Here is a 24,831-nt window from a genome sequence, read left to right on the forward strand (position 1 = left end):
TGATCGAGCAACCTTGCAAGATATTACGGATTTGTCAGGATTTAGTCAAGCACAACGAAATCCTTCGAGGCAATGGGTATAAACAATTTGTCCGCAGATGATGATGTCGGTACATGCACTAAAAATAGCGACAACCTTGGAGTGTTTTATCCGTGCACTTTGATAGGACTCGTGCAAAGAGGAAACTGTGGAATCGGATCATTCTTTATGCCTTGTTTACATCCTCTTTCATGGATATGACCCATGTGGCAAGTGTTCTACAAGGTTGTTCGGTGAAAAGGACAATTCTGTGGATGGTTGTCATCAATGTCCTTCAAAGGAAGTGCAGCTATCTCAGTGCACTTTGCCCACCTGAATAGCCCAAGTTCAATCGCTCTTATACAGCTGGCGTTCTTTGTGAATAATTATTCTCCAAGTTCAGTCGCACTCCCGGTACAGCTTGCAGTTCTTTTGTTGGAATCATGATGTATAATGAAAAGTGGCCTCCTCAGCTTAGGCTTCACTTTTTTTCAAGGTAATCATAGACAGAGTTAATCTGCAATGCTTCTCAAGGCGAAGGCGTGTCATTCACGCTGAAAATTCCAGAGTTGAGCAACTTTTCTTTAAATTGAATTCCACCGGTAGGGTAGTTGCAGATGCATAGCAAAGTAAGTCGAATTACATCATCTTAAGATCTCGTTGCTTTTTACATATTGCAAGTAATCCACATCACACAATTTAAGCCAACAACGTCATCAAAACGGAATAATACTCACATATAAAACTCTCCAAGGCACTAATCCTGTATACATCTTTATCTTGATTCACTTCAAATCCGTACCCTGCTCGTTCAGCTTTACTAGTCGGCAATTATTTATTATAAAATGTGCCAGTACTGCCAAAGACAGAGTTCTCTTCTAACGGGAATATGATCTTTTAATTCCCAATCATGCGAAAAGGTCAATGAACAGATTAGAAATTGTTAGTAATGTATTATAGAGATAACGATTTCTGGGAAATCAAACAATTTAATAATTGTTCTAATGTTCATGGTGTTGGCCATCGTTTGGAACATTGGCCACAGATTAAGCTTCTTCACTGAGAACACTGATTTTGACATGATGGCGTGTTTCGTAATTTACACTTTCATTTCCCGTCATTTACATGATGGCTTTACATTTCATTTGCGCAGATTACAACCGCGTGTACACATATGAATGGAATCTTTTATCGTTAATTCATATCTGTTGTATTATTGAAGTCACACCTTTCAAACGTACTGAAAGCCTCATGGTTCAACGGTAGCATCAGGGACGAACAACTATCCCAGCCCTGGCTCTATATCAACACGGTAGAAGCTGTATTTTGCGCGACGACGTCTGTATTAAAGCCTGTCGCTTGCGAAGTAAACACAATGTAGTGTCAAAGAACTCTGAATGTTTCGTGCAGTCAGTACTCTCAAGATTCCGAGAACCCGGCCTTTGCAGATTCCGAGAACCTCTAAGCAAGTTTTAACAGGTTATTGCAGGGGCGAGGAAGAAACCATTCCACCGGGGTTTATCACCCTAAATCGTAATACTGTGTAACCTGAAATCTTACGACAAATACATCAAATTTCAAGAGCAGTTCCTCTCACGCGAAACACTTCAATATAGGAAATTAGACCGGTCGTCTGTCAGGAACAACTTATACAGTAATACCATTCTGTGATGATAACACGTTAAAATTTTAACCAAATTTCCTTAGTAAGGTGGAATGCGCCTCGGAGACAAATATTCACTCTCAAACTTTTACAATTCTCATCTGGTCTACCACCTGTGGGGGCTCATTTTAAAGCTCTCGTAGTAAGAAAACTTTTCACTGTCCTAGTTTTTCGAAATTCGAAAATTCTATTTTTCTCCATATAATTAACACAGGGATGGTAGCCGTTTTTCATTTCAATTATCGGTAAATTTTATGTATTTTTTTTCTCTGGTACCAAGCTTTGCACGATTTCCCTTGAGTTTTATTCCTGATTTAGAGAATGTACAGAAAGGTCGAAAGTTTTACTGAGGAAAGTTTGTGAAAAAGTTCGAGACACATACTACCTTAAGAGGGAAATCCCCCTGCGTGATTTTTTGATATGTACTAACATGGATCTAGTTATACGGGGAATATTGTTTTAATCATTTATAACTCGTGCGTTCTTTAGGTTAATGGGCAAAAGTAGAACGAAGTCGTATCTGGCGGAAAAGGGCCTATGCATGTAGGAGCTTTCATCATGTGATATGGCAGAGAACATTTCTCGACAAATATGGCATTGTTGACTTGCTACCGTTCACCTAAGGCTGATCTTCTTTGCATAACTTTTCTTTGCACGAAGCTTTGATCGCGTATACAAGCCATAGCTATTAGTGATGCTCTTCTTCTCTACTGTCTTTAATTGAGCATGTTTGCCTGGCGCCTGTAGTCTCTTTCCCGAAATATCGTGTTATACAGCATCGACTAAACCATATAGAGATATATAATAGAGTAGAGTGAAGAAGTGACATTTAAGCTATCATTATTTTTTCTGGAGGGAAAGAAACGGATAAAATGATCGAATGTGTCAAGAACGTCTGCAAGATTTTTTTTCTTATCTCAAGAGGTTTAAGATGAGTCTCAAGAAGTGTAACATCAGACATGAATCGTAAACAATTCATAGTTCGTTTATCTGTACCCGGGGCACAAGAACGTCTGCAGTGGCACTATCAGAGCAGCGTACATTCAATGCCCAATCCTAGCTAAGCACGCTGGCGATCGCGCCCATTCCTTGGCTTAAAATGATCGATTTTCACGGAAAAATAGAGTAACTCGACGACATTTGCAGAATATCAAACACATCAATAAAATGAAAAATCTAGAAGTCCTATTTCGTTCAGGTACGATTCGACAATTCAGTCAATCGGGTTTCGGAGACCCCTTTCACATAAGATTTTATCTTACCCCTGACTGACATTTATTGATAAAATTGCATTGTAGTTTTTGTAATTCAATTCAATTCAATTCTTTTATTTAAAGTCAATTTAGCCAGAGACTAGTACCACTGACTAGCAAAATGAATACATAAAAAACATTTACAGAAAAAAGTTAATCTCGACACAATGTACATTTACCCAAATAACCTGGTTGCACCATGCAGAGTTTTGAAATCAGGTAAATCAGTACAATTTTTCATATGTTGGGCAAGTGAGTTCCAAAACCTTGCGCCATAATTTGATAAAGACTGCATTCCATATCTTGTTGTTCTTGGCTTTCCTATGCATAGCTGTGATTTGTTTCTTAAATCATACTTAACATGTTTGAGTTTAAACAAGTTCCACATAAAACAAGGAGAGTACAATTTTAAAAACTTCAGTGATGATCGAGCGCTTCCCTGATAATTCTAGTTTCGCTAAAACGGCCTCTTGTAATAAGGTACTATAAATTGAAGTAAAATCGTTGTAGACAAATTTCAAAGCACTATATTGTATACGCTCAATCTTTGCATCATCGGCACTTCCACAAAAATTCCACACGCGCGAGCAATAGTTGAAGTGTGATAGAATGAAGCATTGGAAAATCTTTAACCTAGAAGATTGATCAAGAAATCTTCTAATTCTCCGCAATATTTTTAGCTGGACAGCAGCTTTTTTGCATAAAATGCTCATGTGGTAGTGAAAATCTAGTTTACTATCGATATTGACACCTAGAAGTTTCACGTGATCATTTATTATAATGTTTTTACAGTCAATGTTCAGCACAGTTACGTCATTAAAATCGTTGGAAGACATGTATGTAGCCTCCCACTATTGAGATTGTAAACCGTTTTGATGACCTCAATCAAACACTTGTTAAAAAAATGCATCCACATTCGTTTCAAAGAAACAATCGGGATTTCACATCTATAAGATGAACTGAAAATTTACACGACAGGTTCGATGAGATAAATCAAACGATAAGATTCCACAACTTTGTATACTATAAATATTTAAAAAGTCGTGTTGTTGAAGTTCAACTCACTTAACTCATATCCAACACACATCGACTTCAAGTCAAAACGAAAACTTAAAGTCGGGCTTCAAAACAAGCTGTCATTACCTCCATGGTTCGAGTACAGTTCGATCGTTTTCATGGTATCAAACACAAATATGACATCGGTTTTCAGAACCTCTAGCTCACGTACGATTCAATTACTTTATATCAAACTCGTAAACACACACACGGAACACGGAACTCACAACATACGTGTATGAAATGAGTGCTGCAAAGTCAGGTTTCGGAACCTCAAATGCTCTGTCTATGATTAGTAGACGGTTTCCTATCAAACACAGTCTCACGGAATTCACGCCAGTTGAATATTGAATATTATAGCCATAAAACAACCGTTAAACATCACGTTCGAGCTCCCTGGAACGCAAAATTTGACCGCAGTATTGTACAGTCTCTCTACCCACCAGACTGTTTTAGTATCAAACAGACGATCGGTGCTTTATATCTACACCATGAAATTCCAAAGTCGGCTTCGGAACGTCTCATTTTAGTTTGATTACGTCACGCAAAATATTTGATCTCTATCGAAAAGAAGCGTTTCGGAATGTCTCTGAGGTACAGTTCGTTTGTTTCCTATACTTGGAGTATGTCCCTCGGAGTACTCGATGGAGTTTCGGGACTCGAACATACTATTGCGCTCAGCAAATTTGAAACACTGCAATAAGCCATGCAGCATTCACTTCACATTCATACGTCTTCACTGCTTCTGTCTGTATCACTTTGAAAGCGCTGCCTTGCTTGTTTGAGTAACGATTGATTCAAACAAATATGGTTTGATTCCGACTGACTAGAAATCCACCTCACCATCGAAGAAGTCGGGACTATCATTGGCATACAAGATTTGTAGTAGAATCAGCTATTAGAGAGTAAACAACACTGTAAATACTCTGCTGACAGCACAGGGTATTGCAGGCAACATTCATCCAGGAGATGTGTGTTACCACAGGGTACTACAGGCATTATAGAAGTTATTAAAATGATCAATAAATATCATGTATTATTTTTTTCATTATACAAGCCTTACCTGTGTCGCGTCTCTACCCATTACTTTACCCTCGCTATCTCTGTATAGTATTTCAAAGAAAACAGTTTACATCTGTAAATTACCCTCCCTAATCCCTTTCATTAATTTGTTCTCCCGATCACCGATGGGGACTTATCGCCCAGACCAAATAACTCGTTAGTCTGTCTTTTACCTTATGAACTGCTAACGAGTTATTTGGTCTGGGTGATAAGCGCCCCCCTCCTCCCGCATAGGTAATCGGCAGAACAAATTAATGAAGGGTATTAGGGAGGATAATGCAGATATGAACTGTTTTCTTTGAAATACTATACAGAGATAGCGAGGGTAAAGTAATAGGCACAAGCCGACACGGATAAGGCTTGTATAATGAAAAAAGTTTAATACTTGACATTTATTAATCATAGTCATAACTTCTAGACAAATAATGCCTGCAGTACCCTGTGGTGTTACTTTACCCTCGATATCTCTGTATAGTACTTTTTTAAAAGAAAAGTTGAACGTTCTACAGTAGTCATTATCCTTCCCAATCCCCTTCATTAATTTTTTCTACCGATAATGTGGGGAGAGGGGCTTATCGCGCTGACCAAATAACTCGTTAGCAGCTCATATCCGTCTTTTTGAGCAGCTGACGAGTTATTTGATCCTGCAATCCGAGGACGACAGTCGTACAAGTCGAGAGTGACAGCCAGTGATTAGATAGATACCCTTGTAGAACCTTCCACAAGAAAATTGATCGATAGTCGGGAAGATATACATAACGCAGACTGACAGCCAGAGAGACGAATTCGTTAAGAATTTGACCCGAAATTATCAATCAGAAATTCATTATTTATGCATATTATTGTTACCGTTCGGTAGAAAAAAGACGCGAGAATTATTATTGCAAGCTTCTATCCGGATGTCGGCCTACATGTCTTCTGTGAGGCTTTCAAACAAGGCGTGTATGGTCCAAAATTTGTATGGATGACCGAAGGGTGGTTCAATGAAGGCTGGTGGGCTGTCACCGACAAACAAGTAGATTGTACCACGGAGCAACTGAGTGAAGTGGCGGAGGGATATCTCGGAACCAGTTGGCTGCGGAGGAATCCGGACTTAAATACTATTGATTTTGGCGTGGTAAGGAATGTATCCACCTTTTTGTGCACATAATGACCCTAGCGTATGCTGTATATGTCATATTGTGTGCACACGAGTAAATCACATAAAGAATATTTGTGACAGTGGCGCTTGTAAAATAGTTATCTTACCCTTATTACACATCACTGGATGTCAAGTACTCTACTTTGTAGACTGGACCACGGATTACTTCACCGAGAGGTCAGCAGAACACTTTTCTTGGAAAGGTACACATGTAAATATATATATATATATATATATATATATATATATATATATATATATATATATATATATATATATATATATATATATATATATATATATATATATATATATATATTATATATATATATATATATATTGATCGTGATTCAAACCCCAGTAGGAACTAGCAGCTCATTACTTCAATTTTATTGATACAAAACTATGTCTAATGAGATGAATTCGTCCTTTTTAACAACTGTTATCATTTGTATCATTCAATACGTTTTACTATTTCCAAGCCAACAAATACCCTGATGATATGACTCAATATATTTATTTTTACAAGTCAACAACTAGTGAAATGAAAGAATACTTTGAAGACAATGATGACGGGCCATTCGCTCCGATCGTCTACGACGGTACATGGGCGGTGGCATTAACGCTCAACGCAAGTATCTGCAAGCTGGCAAACAAATCCAAACGTTTGGAAGACTATTACTATGGCAACCGCGAAATGGCCGACATTATAGTCGATGCTGGTTACGACGTCAGCTTCACCGGTTATTCTGTGAGTGAACTACCTTTTATTTTCTTTCTTACAATAAAAAAACGACCTTTGGCAAAAGGGAGTACTTCCCGAGAAGCAGTTTGCATACACACCGACCTTGTTGATTTCTGAAAGGTGCCACGTGGTACGATATTAAGAACACTCTGTATGGGGTTGAAGTATAATAGTGTAAATATGAAAAGCTTTTATGTCTATGCTTTAAAGACGGTCTCAAAGCGATGAACAACCAAAGCCTATCTTCCGTCATAGCAAATAGCACATATCATCTTGAGAGGATGTAGAATACACGATAGAGGGAGGCAAGATACTGTATGGATTTTGTGTTAACTGCAAAACACCCGAGGAAAACGTATTGAACAGCGTCAAGGATCACATTTACAAAATTGTCCTCAAGTACCTGGTGTAATATGGTTAAAATCGCGACAAAAAATGGACAGACGTTCTTCTACGTATTATCCCCTTTGGATAGAGTATCTATTACAAATATTCAAAAGAGAAAGTTGCATTCATATGCCAAATGTGAACTTCAGAGCATGTACATGTTTGCACGCATTTTAATGTAAGGCTATTGAACCAATGCTTCATCTTTCAGGGTCGACTGAGCATAACAAGAAACGGCAGAGATGGTGTTGTGAGAATCGCTCAAACTCAAGGTACAGCAAAAGAATGTCAATGTTCTTGTGACCATTGATGCCAAGAATCGATAGAACATTTAAAAACCAGGACCCAGCCTAATAATATGCTATTATATTATATTATATTTGTAGTTTGCTGCGACAGCTTTGAATTCGACCCTCAGCGCAAAGTAAAGCTCTATATAAGGCAGCAAGAATAGTACCAATGTAAATTGGAAAGATAATCCACATGCTTGGAACACGTTACTTTATAATTTTCGACCTATATTTCATGTCTTTATTACCGTTGGAAGATCTCTGTTTCATTTCATGTAATCACAGATTTCAAGGAATTATTACCCATAGATATCATGTAAACATTTTGAATGTGGTGAGTTCAGTGAGGGTACTTTGTTGAATGTAAAACTTTTTAAGGTATAGTGCCCATCCGTTGCTGGGGGATTCATCATGTTATTCTAATAATCTACGCAGTGAAATCTTCCTCGTAACACATTCCATACATTGGACATTTATTTGGTCATGTAAGCAATACAAGTGACAGATACGTCATATTGTATGACAATCTCGATCTATCCGGTTGAGACACCGAAATGTGAAAAGAAGTATACTATTCCTCTTGGGGAATCAGAACATTTTAATCGCAACTATTGTGGAATGTGAATGTGATGTTGTTATTGATCTGCTATTTATGCTACTTTTCTGGAAGTTTAGCGTGTTGCAGGTGCAGACGAGGTAGATGATTTTAGTGGAGCTAAAGAGCGCGAGTGTAATTTTACATTTTGCAAAGGAGAACAGCATGACTCAAATTTGAGACAGCAATCGAAGTAGCCTTGAGTTACCTATATTAAATATGGTAAACATTTAGAGATTTCATTTCGAAACCCACAGACAACAATTTTGTTGCCGTCGGAACATACGCTAATGGACTGCTCGCATTACACGAAGACAAAATTGCATGGAGCACAGGTACGTTGTCCACGTTAAATTATATAGAGATTGTACCAGTAAATATGGAGAATATCATTTCCTGGCGATTTAATACTGAGTATACGCAGTATATCCCAAGGGATCTGCAAGCTGGTCGACTGTTATTGACATCTACGCAGACGCTGCTTCTATGTTACCGATAAATGTATCACTCTGTGTACATATGTATGTATGTATGTATGTATGTATGTATGTATGTATGTATGTATGTATGTATGTATGTATGTAATGATGTATGTATGTATGTATGTATGTATCTGCTGTATGTATCTATGTATGTATTAAAAATAACATGTGCTGTACATATGTTCCATATACAGATTTATATGTCCAGAAGCGTACACGTACTTGTATTCTGCTGCTGAGCTTCACTTTGTTTTGTAATTGATGCGCACTTACCGATTTTGTTATCGTTTTTGTATTTGATAGTGAGTGTGAACATTAATTTCAAAACTAATTTTTTCCTAGGATTTAGAACAAATGATATGGTTTACAAACTTCTGTAAGAGTTATGTCTTATGCGTGCCACTTGTATTTGTTTTGATACCGTTAGGGCTTACAGAGGGTAAACTGGATTAGATAAATTGATATGGATACCTTTAAATGCGCGCTGCCCGTAGTAAAGTCACTGCCACATGTTTTACGGTGAAATATTTTGTTACTGATGTCTGTTGAACACTGTATGTTGTCGTACTAAAGACGATTTGATTTCTCAGCTTGAAATCGGAATCGGATAGCAACCATCGGCCTTTTTGCGTGTGAGGAAAAGTGAATAACTCTATAAGCGGTCCGCATCATGAATTAATACAAGTTTTTAACAACAACTTTCCTTTGTTCGGTCTTTCACCTTTAATTTTTAGTTTATATTTTGGGGAAAATTCTCCTAGGAAAACAATACTGTCATTTACGAACAGGATGGGCCGCAACAAGTCTTTACAATCTGTTATAATTTACAGGAAAAATACCCAGGGATTCACCGAGAACTGTAAACATTGACGTTGAAATCAAAGAGGACGCCGTCGCCGTTTTTAGTAGCTTCGCAGTCGTTGGGACCCTCCTGGCCATCGGCTTCCTTGCGTTTAACATCCGTTACAGGGCAGAAAGGTAGAACGGCTATATTTTTCTAACGCTTAATCAGATATATTCATTTCTAGCTGAATTTAAGTCGGGACAATTTAGATTACCGTTTTGCCAATTTTTTACTATATAGGCATGATAACTCAGATACCTATATTACAAGTGTGTGAATGTACTCAAGTCGCAAGTATACCGTATCTTATATTACGACTACATTACTTATTATTATCTTATATTACTTTCCGTAAAGGAGCTGTAGACCGTTCCCTTTCGACATCAACAATATAAATCAGGGGTCACAGCACGGTGGAAAATTTGGTACTAGGAAACAAATCACCCCATTTTTCCGTCATGCCTGTGTTATCTCTTATGGGAAAATTTAGATTTTCTATTTTCACGAAAATAAGCTTGTGAAACTTTTACTTACTCCGTGAGAGTCCAAGTTAGCCCCAACAGAATGTAGACCAAAACGTATTGTAAAAGTTTGAGTCCGAATATTTCTCCCCAGAGCGCGTTCTACCTTTGGGTTAAAAACCATTGGTCAAAATGTCATGCAATTTGGTACATTAAACAATCACTGGAAGATCTGGATCTGATTAGATTTTGATGGATGTTGTGCTGAATCACATTAGAAATAGCTTATGCGACTGTGCAGGAACTCAAACTGCTGTACGTTCTCAGTATGCTGAACCTTTGATGGGCATGGCTTCGAAATGATGAGCTCACTTTGCATATTTAACGAATTATTGCAACGAGGCCATACAGCAAAGTTTAATACACTGACATCGATCGGACAAGTCAAGGTCTAATCTAATTAATCAGTATATCAAAAATACGTTCCGTGAATGTGGTTAGACTTGAGGGGGCACTTTTGTGATGCCGAAATTATGTAACGGTGAAAGTTTGTATACACTCGATAATAAGCTAATTTGCATATTTGGTGAATTTCTGTAATGGGGCAATCCATTGAGTTTGATATTACTTTGGGGTAAATTGGTCTTACTTAGTTTTGGTTATACTGAAAGTGTCAAGAGCATGGCAAGGCGATAAATATCCCGTTTGTACACATGAAATTCTGATTAGGTCATTATATCAAGAGAGAATGCACTAAATTTGGTCTGGCTTGTGACAGGGGTCACGTGCAAATTTTGGTATAAAAGAGACAAATTACCCAATATGTACGGATGTTTGACATTCAAAACGGCCATTATCCCTGTCTTATCTAGTATAATTCCAGATTTTCACAAAACTAAGCCGCTGGAAACTCCATGTATTTACTCCATAAGATTCAAAATGAGCCCCCACAAGTGGTAGGCCCTTCAAGAGAATATTGTAAAAGTTTGAGAGCCTCTCTGTCCCCGAGGCGCATCCTACCTTATTGTATACGATCGCTTTTGTATTAGCTTGCCTCTAATTAAGAAACGGATAATTATTTTCACTCTCTTCAACCAAGGCATAATATCTATGTTGATGCTTACAGGATAATCAGGATGTCTTCACCCAATCTGAACAATGCCATCGCCATTGGCTGTATTCTTGTATACATTACTGTAATACTGCTAGGATCCGTGTTTAGACAGTATTATGCGACAATATGCAAGGTGAGCATAATTGTGTTCGTCATCTTTCATTTTCAGCCAGTTCTGCACAACTATAGAAATGTATCTTTCTATCTGGTCAGTCTAATTATCTATCTATCTATCTATTTATCTATCTATCTATCTATCTATCTATCTATCTATCTATCTATCTATCTATCTATCTATCTATCTATCTATCTATCTATCTATCTATCAAGCTAGCTAGCTAGCTAGCTATATATCCATGTATCTGTTTATATTATATATGGATGTATGATAGAGAGATAGATAGATAAACATACATACATACATACATACATACATACATACATACATACATACATACATACATACATACATACATACATACATACATACATACATACATACATACATACATACATATACACATACATACATACTGTATACTACCAGCATTAAGCCTTTCACATTATTTTTGAAGACATATTTTGATATTTATGACACAAGCACTTTCTTTTATGGTCGTGCTTTTTCAATAGCGATTTTACCATCATGTTGCTTATTATTTACCTCCACTTTTTCCAATTTGGTTTCGAAAACCTCGCCATGGGCTCTTTTATTCGGTGAAGTGAATGTCTATTTTGAACGTCCTTGTTATTATTCACCTGAATATGCCTTATATGGTGATTTTTGCAATCAACTGTACTATTGTGTCTGTTTCTGCGAACTTTACGTTTTAACGGGATGAAGCATCTTGCCACAGGGTGGGAACACCAATAATAAAAAAAAACAGGGGATCTTGTTTTCCTTTCCATCATCAAAATCAGCTCTTAATGAACATTGCACACCATAAACTCGCACAAATGTGATCGACGCGACCATTTCTTTTGATCATCGGACTCCGTCGCTGTCTTTCATTTTCCCATGAATTGCTTCGGATTTCGGGAACTGAAGCAACGTTTATGCACTCCAGGGATTCACATCTCCCACGCTGTCTTATGATTTCCGGATGTAATCAACGGTCAACTGTGTGCCGGTACTAATGTCGAATATGGAAAATGTTAAACCGAACTAAGAATCTTTTGTTATTCGCTTGTTATGCTGGAGGTAGTAAGGAGTACTACCTTTTTATTTTATGTTACGAAAAAAGGGGTTTTTCTCACATCAGGAAGACATGATCCTGATTGCACGAACTCCAAGACTCACAAAGGTACCAATGTACATACAACAATTAAGCTCTTGAAACTCTACATATACCCCATACTGTCTCGTCCACGTTTTCGCAATCTCATATCAAATTTTATGTGTTATGGCGAAGATAGTTCCGGGGTTTGTTTGGGAATTACCGAGTGTCGCTGCTGTCCCTACAGTTCAGGAGGGATGCTGATATGAAGCCATAAACTATAACTAAACCCAATATCTCGTTTTTCATAAATAGACCTTTTAGAAATTTCAATTCCATTGGAAATGTTTTGTCGAAAGAGATCACCAAATACTGCATTAGTTTTGACGTAGCTACGTACACGAAACAAACTGTTTGTGTTGAAATAACAATCTTTTATTATCAGGACTCTGATGTGGGGTGGGTATCAACGACTGTTGAACTTGCTTCCCTCCAGAAGAAAGCTATCGACTTTATCAATGGTTTGATCCCTGTAAAATGTGAGAAGTACATATAAGGACATCTAGCCACTTGATTCTCGACGGGGACATTTGAATTAAATCATGACTGATTTCCCATTTTTTTATTAATCACTTTGACAGATGGAAGTTTGGACGCTTTCGGTCGGTTACACTCTGGCCTTCGGCGCCATGTTTGCCAAGACGTGGCGAGTCCATCAAATATTCATCGCTACGAAAAGGAAGAATTTAAAAGTGGTAAGTTAATCGTGTCAATGAAAAATCTTCACTTGGTATGAGAGCTGGTGGATTGTTGGTTGTTATTTACGTTTATCTTTTAAATGTGATGATTTCTATATTACCCAGGGCGAGACAAAAAATATTGTTCCTCTGTTTTTGGGGATTGGGGGGTTTTCAGTCACAAGTTACAGAGGAGGCGATCGATTTTTAATATTTTTGAACAACTCTTACGAATCACTGACTGAAACAATGACTTGAAGTCCAGACTGTAGAATCTGTCCACAATAACAGCGGTACTCCATATGCAGGCAGTGTTGACAGAACGAATTCTTCTCAACCTCCACAAGCTCCCAGATGTAAACAAACAAACAAACTGTAAAAACGTGTCCTAAAAGTAAAACGATTGCAGTATCGTCTTTTTAACGTCCTCAAGGCGGATTCTTGCATTTGCAATTTAAAAATTCAAAATTCACTAAAGTATATTATTCTTCCTGGCTTAATATATCTATTTTACCATACGGTAGTCCACAGGGGAAACTGGTGCAGAGAGTTGACTCATCATGTCCGACTGCACATTTGCAAGACGTGTGTTCTGCCACCCGGGTTTTCTCACAGACGTTTTCTGTGTGTTTTCATAAGCTTGTAGGCAAGGAAGATTAAGACCCCTTTGCTTATCCGTGTGAGTGTGAAACAGGAAGGCGGAATTGCCGCCGAGAATTTCGTGCACGAGGAACAAAACTCCTATATCGTGACCTGTTCAAGAGCAACAAAGAACACAACAGCCTCTATGCTGCAGGCTATTTACGTTTAGTCAAAGATACGCGCTGATCGTGGCAGAACTGACTTCATGACTGAAACAAAAGAGATTGGATGGCGATAGTTTCGTCGTCGCACTGAAACGAAATAATCTCTGTCCTAAATTATTAGCAACAACCTTAAAGTCACGAGAATGCACAGTTGATGCTGCGTGTACATAAGGTTTAATTTATGCTAACGTTTTGAAGTTGACGTCAACCTTGCAATTATTGCGTAATACCTATACTTGTTACCTTTCGCCAAGTAATCAATGAGTCAATAAATTATAAACAAAACCATAAATTGATAATAGCAGTGTAAGTGGGTTTTGATCACGTATGGTACAGTGGATGATATAACGAGGTTGCATTTCAATTGTATGTAAATAACTACTGTACAGATTATATGTAGAAGGTGTCTTTACAAACACAAGCAGAGAAGGGGCAACACCAGCTGGCAATATGTATTATCGATGTATAAGAAATATACGGTGTTATCTTTGAAGACTTTGAGCTACTGATCCCAAGGTCCTCTCGCTAGCAATTGCCCGAAGGGAGACGATTAGCAGTAATAAACACATCGCTAATTTCTGCTGGCAGAAAACCAGTAAAAGAAGATTACTTTTTTTTTCATTATTGCGCTGCGTGTATGAATTTAGTTATTTTGTCAAATTACTATTCATCATTACAACATTTATTTTATTGATGGAATGTTTATGGAAGTGTGTACAAATTGTCATTTTAGTGTTGCATTCTGAATCAACCTTTTTTAAACGTTCTATGCTGTAATTGCAGGTAGGCAGGTAACCATGGAGGCCGCACAGTCCATCGCTCGATTTTTTGCTCGATGAAACAGCGTGAAACCACCCTTTTTTCAGCTTGCAGAACTTCATGACACCGACTACGATTAAATCCAGACTTGCACTAACGCGATGTGATTTTAATGACGTACTGTATTAAAACTGTTTCTGACCGAGAACCGCATACATTATACATCTGATAATCGTTGGTACTTTTTTCTGGCAGATGATAACAGATGCCGATTTGTTTGGCTTAATTGGAATTCTATTAGCTGTGGATGTCTGCTTCTTGGCATTATGGGAGGTGTTCGATCCATTAGTTGATGTCTCATTTGTTACATTACGGGTAGGTTGACTATCTATAATATCAACGTCTTCCTGTTTTCCGATATGCTCGTCATATGCAATGCCCCAGGGCAAAAACCATTCAGCTTGTCAACTCAAGTCTGTAAAATGTGTGTACCGTTATTACTGGCAACTACATTTAGGTCTGTTGTCACTATGTTTTTTGTTGTGTTTGTTTGTTGAGTCAATGACTTACATTAATTAGCTTTCACGGTATTAAAATTTGACGACGATCAGAATGATTGGGTCATTCAAATCACTAGATATGGAAAATGAATCATGCCTTAGATGTGATGGCCTCCATCAATTTGATTCAATTGCATTTATTTCCGTCATTCCGAGATATAGGAAACGTTTGAAGGAAGTGTGCCTGTTGCAGCCTACAGGTACAGCTCATCATATTACATGCTTGACTGACTATCTTCAAAAATAACTACCACTTGTGGGGACTCATTTTAAAGGTCTTGGGGAGAGAAAAAATATTCACCGGCTTAATTTTTTGAAAATCGACTATTTAATTTTGCGCATAGAGTTAACACAGTTATAGCGGCCATTTTGAATGTCAAATATCGGTAAATGTCGGGTAATTTGTTTCTCTAGTACCAAATTTTGCACAGTGACCCTCGAATTTTATTCTTGAGTTGGTGAGAGATCGGTTTAAAGTTTCAATGAGGAATGTTTAAGTAAGATTTTGTCTTTTTTTTCGAATTGCTTACTGCCCTAATAAAGTAACCGGTGATATGTGAAAACGAGTCCCCAACCCTTTTACCTATTAGAATATCGCTCAGACTGTGCTAAAATAATGATATACACCCATGCCAAATGGATCCTAAACTAAGAATGCTACTGGCTAAACAAAGAAGTTAAGACAATACCACAGTCCCTCCAACCATGTGATAAAACGAAAAATGGGCGTTAGGACTGATTAAATGATGAAACGTATGGATATATTTTATAGAGCGGCGTAAACTTTTAAAAGTTCGCTTTTAGAACCATCTGGTTCGAACATTTACCTTTTGCTTCACTAAAATGGCGTTGTCACGTTTGTCGTTTGCCACACTTTCTAATACCATAAACCAAGTGCGAGTGCTATATATTCCCTGTGAATAGATTCGGTCAGGGCTGCTGAATTTCTTGTCGATTTCGGTCGCTCAGTTTTAAAAGCTGGCTTCTTCTTTTAAGATGTTAAAACCATCTTGTAAATGGCAGGTGTGCAAGCATTGACATCGTGGCAATAGCAATAACCCAACACAAGCGATCTCGATTCAGTTCGCTCCATACATCAAAACGTGTAATTGTACACCCTTTTGTTATATCTCGTGTACAACCGCCTGTGGCGTTTTATTGCTTAAAAATGTAATCAGTGAAAATTTAAAGCGATTGTGCGGTGTATTTTTATAGAGTGTGATTATTTAACGGAAGGAAAACATACAGCATACATATGATTTAATGCCGTAATACTCAAACAAGGCAAGCCTACACGATGGAAAGAAAACATGATGCCAGGATGTCTGTGGTTTGCAATTTTAAGGCAAAACTTTCATTAAATCTGACAAATTGGTTTGAACACTTGCGGTATTAAATGACACGAAAATTGCCGATGCAATAGTTGCAATTCTAATTTGCAATCCGACACAGCTAATTGTTAAGTATCTTTGTTTGATTTCCCGATGATATCGCGACAACACTATTGGCAAAGAAACCTATCAGAATTTCACGTTTGACCTTTAACCCTTACAAAACGTACGGTTAAAGCCGCATAGAATTACTGATGAGCTTTTGAAATGGTGTATCATTTGTCGTCTGTTTTTCATAGGCAAGAGAGAGAAAAATTATAGTTTCTCGATTATTAGGGAAAGATACTTGGGCTGCGTGCGAATTTTTCTTTTATTTTATTTCCCAAACCAGCAAATCCTCCCACTATTTACTTGTTACTGATAACTTCAGTCTTGATTTTACAAGTTGTCCTCAATAATAGAGGCATTGCATATACAGTCAGTGTTGACAGAACAGATTCTTATCATTTACACATTTACACAGTATTGTCATTTTAAAGGGCCAGTAATGCTAACTTTTGATAATTTTTTTCGCCTTTTTTGTTTTGAATGTGAACCATAATTCCTTGTTCTACTCCCCAAGGCATGTTGATATACACAGTGTTCAGCTTGTAAACTCAGCCCCGTACGTGTGTAGACTGCATTGTTACTGTTGAAAATGAATTCTGGTCCGGACTAGAATTCAAATGTAAACAATAACAAATTTTAAGTTCATTTACACGTATATAGTCGCTATGTTGAAAAGCTAAATAGTGGGTATTTAAACATTATTTTGAGGGTAGGATAAGAAGTTGCAATTGGCATACAAAATAAAAATAATGAAAAAACCATCAAAGGTTAGCATTACTGGCCTTTTAAAATACTTAAAGTGGGGTCTGACATTTGAGCTTTCTCATTTTTCATTAGCCCGTTTCTGGAATGCTTGCTCAAACCGCTTGAGACGGTTGTATATAGCACAATTGAACATGTGCCGGCACACTGAACACGTGACACCTTCCGCGGCTTTGACATCGGAGCAACCGTGCGGCTTTCCCATTATGATAGTCTGTATGCTTTCAATATATTTCTCGTTCACATCGATGCACCTTCTATCACATGTCAGTAACTTGTTGAAATAAACCGAATGTATCATCGCCAACTAACACTGAGCACTGGGGCCGTCACTTCGGATGCTGGTGATCGTATTAACCCTTTGAGCGCCAAAGTCAATTTTTGTCACCTTTATAAAATGTGCCCCAGTCAATTTTTTTCAGATTTTTGACAAAATTTTGGAGAAAAACTGTAGCCAATGAAACGTGATGTCCATTTGATCCAAATTTATAAAAAAATACTAAGAAAAATTCATAAAAATTGGTAAAATGTTGCGCTGAAATTTTGGTTGGAAAAATTACAGCACTCAAAGGGTTAAACAATGATGGTAATGCTGAAACTTCAAGTCGATTCCCGTTGCACTGTACCACGTGAAATACTGACGCCATTCATCTTGTTGATAGTATTTCTGCCCGGACTTCATACATAAGTTTCATTCGTAGTCACGCGGACGTGAAGACTCAAGAGACTAACCGACAACAATAAAATAATTGCAAAGCAGAAGACTAGTATAAATTTGCCGCCATTTTAGTAAAAAAATCATCCAAATTAGCTAAATAGAAGCGGCGATTCACAGAAACAATTTATTTATTCCGCCTGGCTTTACCTGAGTGTGTTTTTTTCTTCGTTGAAGGACAATATCGTCATCGACCATGAAGATGTTGTACTCATATATAGCAGGCATGTATGTGAAAACAAGTACTCCACGGCGTTCTCCCTTAGCCTATACAGCTACAAAGGTAATCTTATAATTTAAAAGGGCCAGTAATGCTAACTTTTGATAATTTTTTCACCACTGTTGTTTTGAATGCCTTTTCCTATTCCCCAAGGCACGTTGATATACACGTTCAGCTTGTCAACTCGGCCCGTACGTGTGTAAACTGTATTGTTATTGTTGAAAAATGACTTCTGGTCTGGACAAGAATTCAAATGTAAACAATAACAATGCATTTCACACTTATAGATGCTAAGTTGACAAGCTGAATAGCGGGTGTATCAACATTCTTTGGGGAGTGGAATAAGAAGTTGCAATTGATATACAAAAAAATAATGGAAAGATCTCAAAGGCCTTTAATTACTACTAAAGAAACTTGCTTGGCCATAACACAGACAAGCGACATATAAACAAACAAAGAAAAGGGGAACACTCAAACAGGAAAAAATTCACAAACAGAAAACCAAAATAGCGAATAATATTCGATAACATGGCCTTGCTTTACCAACAAAATAGTCTATTAGCCTGCCTACTATGTTCTTCAGCCAAACAAATAATTTTTGCAATGGCTTTTTGTGACACATTAAATTATGACGACAATTGCTTCCCTCCGGACAATGCCCCCTCTCAATTGAACCGTAGCCCGCTCCCCTATAACCGCCCGTCGTATCTTGTCATTTCATGAAATGAAGGAGACATTTTTAAATTAAAACGTACGTAAGAAATTGAGTATTTCGTATTTCAGATGTTGATTGCTACTAAAAAAGGAACATGTGAATTAATGTTGTAAGGGTATCTGTTTCTTTTAAGTTTAAGAGAACACTGCCTGTGAAGTTTGCAAATTAAGTATCAGCCTGGATAATTTCATCTTTAACTACATTCGTAAATTTAATGTTCTAAAACCCCACTTTATGGGCTATTCCCCTAAGAAAGTCTTACGTGCTTCGATTTTTAAAGTCATGAAAAAGGGTCGTTGTCCTCGCTGCAGAATCCCGGTTTTCGGGGAGGTGTTGCAAACTCCCCGGCTATCATATTCTGCCCGTTAACCAGACTCCCCGGCTATCATAATCTGCCCGTTCTCGTAATCCTCTGAATGCTCATCAAGGGACTACGGGCGAATTCCTTTTTTCCATCTCGACACTGTCAACGTTACGGGATATTCTCACAGAGTCAAGAAAGCAAAAAAGCACAGTTGGCAGGTATGAAGTTCTCTTCATGGAAGAAAATGTAGAAAAAAGAATCAAATTGTCTGTATGTAAATGGTGAAGTCACTGAAAATCCATAGAAAGCTCATTTTGATGATGTGGCTCTAAGTCTTTTTTATTCAGCTTATATCAACTTCGCCCTTGACTCATAGTGTATATAGGTAGCCTTCCATTCTCAAAGTATAATGCTGATGTCGTCAACTATTAACTGCCGTTGCATTATGCATCATTACCAACAATTTAGAAATGATTACAGCTATTGATGGGGGTGGTTGCATTTCGGGAGGTAATTGTCCAGAGGGGCAATCATTATAGGGGGAGGAGTAATTGTTGTTGTGGTGGTGATACCATTTTAGCTGCTTTGATAAAATGATGAGGTGTAGCTTGAACGTGATTACTATCGAATGTAGCTAGATTATTAAAGTTTACCCATTGTGAACAATTTAACGTCTTTGTTATTTTTGACACATTCGATTTCACGGCCAGCCATTTCGCTGACGTACATATTACGATAGACCATCTACATCTCACGATTCCATTCTATAAAGTACTACACATTTCTTCAGAACTGTCCCGACAACTCGTTTTTCTGTATTGCACACAGGACTGTTTCTTCTTTGTGGCGTTTACTTGGCATGGTCAACACGCAAGGTGTCCATACCGGCATTAAACGACAGCAGTTTTATCGGATTATCCGTATACAACGTACTGGTTGTCAGCGTTATCGGTAAATTTCGTTTTCTCTTCTTCTCAGCAGCCACAGATTATTTGCTTGTCACGATGCCATCGACAGCATCATTTATTCAACAAAGCTTATAGGAATAAAGCCAATATTACTTTATTGCGACGTTCAGCTCTTAGGCATTCGGCAATTTTTTTTCTTCTTTGTTCGCCAAATATATTATGAAATTAACTTAACAGACAGACTGTAATTTTTGCCATAATTAAGAATGAATATATTGTTTCATTTCAGCACTTACTGTAAATACCTTTGTGAACAACGTTACAATACGGTATTCCTTAGTTTCGACCGTCCTTCTTGTTGCCACGACAAACACGCTGTGCTTGGTGTTCGTTCCAAAGGTAGGATGATATTTTAGAGGTAAAAGGTCAACACGAACTTTTTTGTGTGAACCTTGAGTAGAAATGAGCTCAAACAGCATTTTGAAGCCTTCCTTGCATCGATTACGCTTTTGACGATATTACAAAAGAACGTAATCGCAATGATCGTCAAAAATATTCATATTATAACTATTGAAAATTATGCAAAGTTAAAGAAAGAATGTGAATATATCACACCGAAAATTGGTTATGTCATCTGAAAATTATTTCAATGTTTACACACTACCACTCCAAGTAAGCAGGAAAAAATCGTAAGATTATGGGGGGGGGGGGGGTTTTGAAAGAAAATAGTTTAGAGTTGTAGTACAAATATAGTTAAGACATTATTTTCCTTGCCTGGTTTCATATGATTCTGCGTGATTCGCTTTATATTTTAACCACTAATCTGACTGACCAATGGGGTCAAGGATAACATGAGAAAAGCATCCTTTTATTTCAGATTATCTCGAAGTGTTCCAAGAAGTCGAATGACTCAGCTGTAGGGACGAGATTTCACTGCACATCGTCTATGAGCTTGGAGAAAGTGGAAGACAAGATGGCACTTCGATCAGAACTGGCCAAGGTGTGTACTAAAAGTCTAAAATGCCATGCGTATACACGCATGCCCGCTTGCACGCAAAAATGTACCCAATACGTATAGGTGCGCATGCGTTTTATTTTAATCAATGCTTCTATGCTGCGTGTTACTGATATATGTATTTTTTGTGTGTTGATAAGTTTCGTGGGCGAGCTTTGATTGTTTTCAAATTTGAAATTCGTCATGCAGACATTGCCCATAAGCAAATAAGCTATAGCTCCCTTGCATACCATTAGATTGTTACTTTAATATAATTATGGCACTGCCTTATAAAATAGCGTGTCATTTATGTAACGATAATTGAGATTGTGTGTTAATAATTCTTCTTATATCGCTGACATACGTACAATGAAGAACAATTTTTCCAGTCCGTGACAATGGACAACGAAATCCATTCATGAACAATTGGTGAAGATAAGTGATGTAGAAAGTTATCTCGCTTCTTGGTGAACGGAATCTCAACGAATCAAAAACTGATAGAGAATGTATAGATTTACGATAGGTTACATGAAAACGAGATATGTATGAGATTTTCAGCCGCAGGGGACAACTGACTGTGCATGGGAGACCAGTCTTTCGCTGTCTTTCGTTGATTTTTCCTGGGCGTGTTCTTGAACACCTTAGGGTAGAAAATGATTGTACGAGGCGTTGTAGGCAATGCGAGCAGTACATGCCATTTTGATCAGTACTGGTTGTATATGCATCGTGTAATTTATGTATATTGATCATATGGTCTGTCATTAAGTGACAACAGAAGAAGCATTCGGGTAGACTTAAATCTTTCTTTATTGTGGTGGTATACTACTTACATTTCAGAAACTCACGCAGCTTTCAGATCTCCAGGAAATGTACCGTCTGCTGGGGAGTCAGGACAACAACGCCGCGAATCGTGGCGCAGCGGAGCCGTGCGCATGCGGATGTTGGATCGATGTACGTGACAAGAAGGACAAATGTCCCGCAAGAAATATTTCAGAGGACACAGCGGGTAATATGTCATTGAACGACCAAGAGCAAATACAAGCAACTTCAATTTAACACTTAGTCTGTCACTTGAACGTTGAGGGCGATCTACTTTTCTACATAAATAGTTTCGAGGATTTTTTCGCAACCTACTGTTTCTACCATATTCAAAAATCCATTGTTTACTATTCACGAGATGTACGAAGTTTTTGCATGTTGTTGAAATTCAAAACAATTATGTGCCTTATCTAACCAGAAAGTACGGCATAGAAAATTCCATATTGTGTTCTCATATTCTGACCCTGTTCCTGAATTTCAAAACCGATTATTTGTCCTGGAATCATCTCCGATTCCAACTGCAAACTGGCTAATTTTCGACAAAGTGTACATGTGTCACCGTCCCCGGTTGTTTGTGAAGCCTGCACACCTGTGCAATAAGACCGCCCTGACTAAAATAATCCAAGAAGTCTGAATGGGAACATGCGAAATATGTGGCTTGTGATAGCTTTATTCAACTTTTTTTCTCTCAACCAGTTTCGCTCGGTAAGGCCTACAATCCTTTATCCTATTGAAAGAAATGAGTATCGGTATAATGAGTGCAAAACATCGCAAACAATTGTTTACGTGGGCCAAATCTGTTTGGCAATTTAAAAATAATTTCAGGCGAAGGAAAAAAGAAATACAAGAATATTCAGTACAAAAATATCCAAAGTTTGTTAATTAACGAATATGCTGTCGTAAAGTGTATCGATGGACAAAGAATGATACATTTTCTGGGAGTTGATTATCAACGATGCCATAATCCGTCATCAATATTCAAATTGTTTTTTCAAAATTCGGAGTTAGTTATCTCGGAATTTATTGCCACTGTGTTACGATTGAAGCATTTAAATCACGTGGTCAGAGAATCCACAAATAAAATATGTCCAAAACGCTGATGGCAGAATGATATATATGTGGCAAACGCAATGCTATTTCTACCGGTAACAAACATACTATCCTTATTATACATAAACAATCTGTTCATTTCATGGTCGTTTCCTGTTTCTATTCATTTCCCACTATCTCTAATTATATACTTATAGTAAATCCTTGACGTGTTTTCCACGGGCCTGGAGCCTGGATCAAATTATAAGTCATAATAAATAGATAAACACAATTAAAAAGAAACGTTAAAACGCTCAAATAAACAAAGACGCACCTTGACATTTTTACGGTTAAAGGTAACAGTCACCTGTAGTCTATATATGCCTATTGTCAAAGGGGCGTTCCTTGGTATTCAAAATGCCCATGTGAGGGCGCTGTTTTTAAAAAGCGGCCACCTGCTTAAAATCAGTGATTGGTTAGATTTTCTCTTTCCATGTGACTATGGCAAAATTGGAATAGGTGACAGTACCTTTAAACTACGACTTACACATTCACACATTTGTAAGATTTTTGGCGCATCAAATATTTTTACAGTATTCTATGTAATTTTGTATTCGTTTTGTAATTTTTGCGAGAACGTTTGTGCGAAATTCTATTTTGTATAAAAGCTAAGAAGTGTTGATTTCACAAATAAGATAGCCTTATGGAACCGACGTTGCATGTTTATTTCATTCTTTCCGGTTTCACTAATGTTAGAGGAACATGAAAATATGTCAAAAATTTTTCGTCGGCTCTGCATACTTTAGTCGCCACCTTTGACGACTATGCGATATGAATTCCCTCGCCAACATCAAGGGATTGAAGGTCCGTTGATGATATAGTATTCAAGAAATATCTTTTCCAACTATTGCCGAGTCACATAGTATACTTCTGCTGCATTATAGGGTCAATGAAATGATATTCCCACATTTATATATGCATTGGGAGCATTTTATGGGAGGTATTCACTGTGATATTTTGACCGTAAAGTTTTCGTGGCCAGCTAAACTTGTGATTTTTGGATGAAACTTCAGTTCAACAATTTATCCGTCATATGTACAACCAGGTAAGACACGGATTGCGGTGGTGGACCGCACGGCAGGAGTGGGGGGAGGGTGTGGACCCAATTCATGTTCAAAGTAGAGATAATGGATCTTAAACAAGACTGAAATGGTTCTCGTCAAAACAAACTCACGATGTTGTGTTTTATAGGCGCTGTTCCATTGTCAATGTCGTTGGAGAGCTGAAATGCTTTATTTTATAGACATGATTGGGTAATCTTCGGAAAAGCGAAAAAAGTCGACTGTCAAAGTCAAACTTTTTGGAAGTGCCAATGCCGTACGTTTATCCGTCTACGATGCAGCTAATGCCTGCAATAACTACAGCGAATATAACATATTACGTCCCGTGTAGCACTTGAAGCGATCTGAATGTTTGAGTATGAGACTGTTTTATAGACCCTTTAAACTAGTTGAAAATTTGTAATTTATTTCACCACAGTAGTTCACATTTCGCACACTGCACGTTTTCATTGTAGGACAGTCCGATTTGCTTAGATGAGCGACAAGAATTGGTAGAAAATTACACACATATAGTGAAAATAGCGTACAGATACGTTTTTGCTATATAGGCTACTCTTGACGGATGGGAACTCTGTTCGTATGTTTTCAAATAAATGACTATTTATCCTCGAGCAA

General features: G+C 37.7%; 2 protein-coding genes across 2 annotated transcripts in view; both read left to right on the forward strand.

Moving 5' to 3' along the window:
* The window catches only part of LOC139133561 (gamma-aminobutyric acid type B receptor subunit 1-like), a 50,924-nt gene extending 38,040 nt beyond the window's left edge, over nucleotides 1-12,884 (forward strand). The window contains exons 5-11 of the mRNA XM_070700290.1: nucleotides 5,912-6,169; nucleotides 6,723-6,944; nucleotides 7,537-7,597; nucleotides 8,468-8,545; nucleotides 9,523-9,670; nucleotides 11,124-11,244; nucleotides 12,774-12,884. Of these exons, the coding sequence (XP_070556391.1) occupies nucleotides 5,912-6,169; nucleotides 6,723-6,944; nucleotides 7,537-7,597; nucleotides 8,468-8,545; nucleotides 9,523-9,670; nucleotides 11,124-11,244; nucleotides 12,774-12,884 (999 nt within the window). The remainder of the gene's footprint in view (nucleotides 1-5,911; nucleotides 6,170-6,722; nucleotides 6,945-7,536; nucleotides 7,598-8,467; nucleotides 8,546-9,522; nucleotides 9,671-11,123; nucleotides 11,245-12,773) is intronic.
* An 89-nt stretch (nucleotides 12,885-12,973) lies between these two features.
* On the forward strand, nucleotides 12,974-24,831 carry LOC139132523 (gamma-aminobutyric acid type B receptor subunit 2-like). The gene is made up of 7 exons (XM_070698835.1): nucleotides 12,974-13,083; nucleotides 14,886-15,005; nucleotides 18,284-18,389; nucleotides 20,174-20,296; nucleotides 20,543-20,652; nucleotides 21,131-21,253; nucleotides 22,085-24,831. Exons 1-7 carry the CDS (start codon nucleotides 13,018-13,020, stop codon nucleotides 22,301-22,303), a joined length of 867 nt encoding a protein of 288 aa, XP_070554936.1. The 5' UTR covers nucleotides 12,974-13,017; the 3' UTR covers nucleotides 22,304-24,831.

This window comes from Ptychodera flava, chromosome 5, assembly GCF_041260155.1.
Source record: "Ptychodera flava strain L36383 chromosome 5, AS_Pfla_20210202, whole genome shotgun sequence".
In the NCBI taxonomy this organism is placed as follows: Eukaryota; Metazoa; Hemichordata; class Enteropneusta; family Ptychoderidae; genus Ptychodera; species Ptychodera flava.

Coding starts and splice junctions, on each gene's coding strand:
- LOC139132523 (XM_070698835.1), top strand. CDS start 13,018: ATGTTTGCCAAGACGTGGCGAGTCCATCAAATATTCATCGCTACGAAA. Junction 18,390..20,173: donor TAGCCTATACAGCTACAAAG/GTAATCTTATAA, acceptor TATTGCACACAG/GACTGTTTCTTCTTTGTGGC. Junction 21,254..22,084: donor TTCGATCAGAACTGGCCAAG/GTGTGTACTAAA, acceptor CTTACATTTCAG/AAACTCACGCAGCTTTCAGA.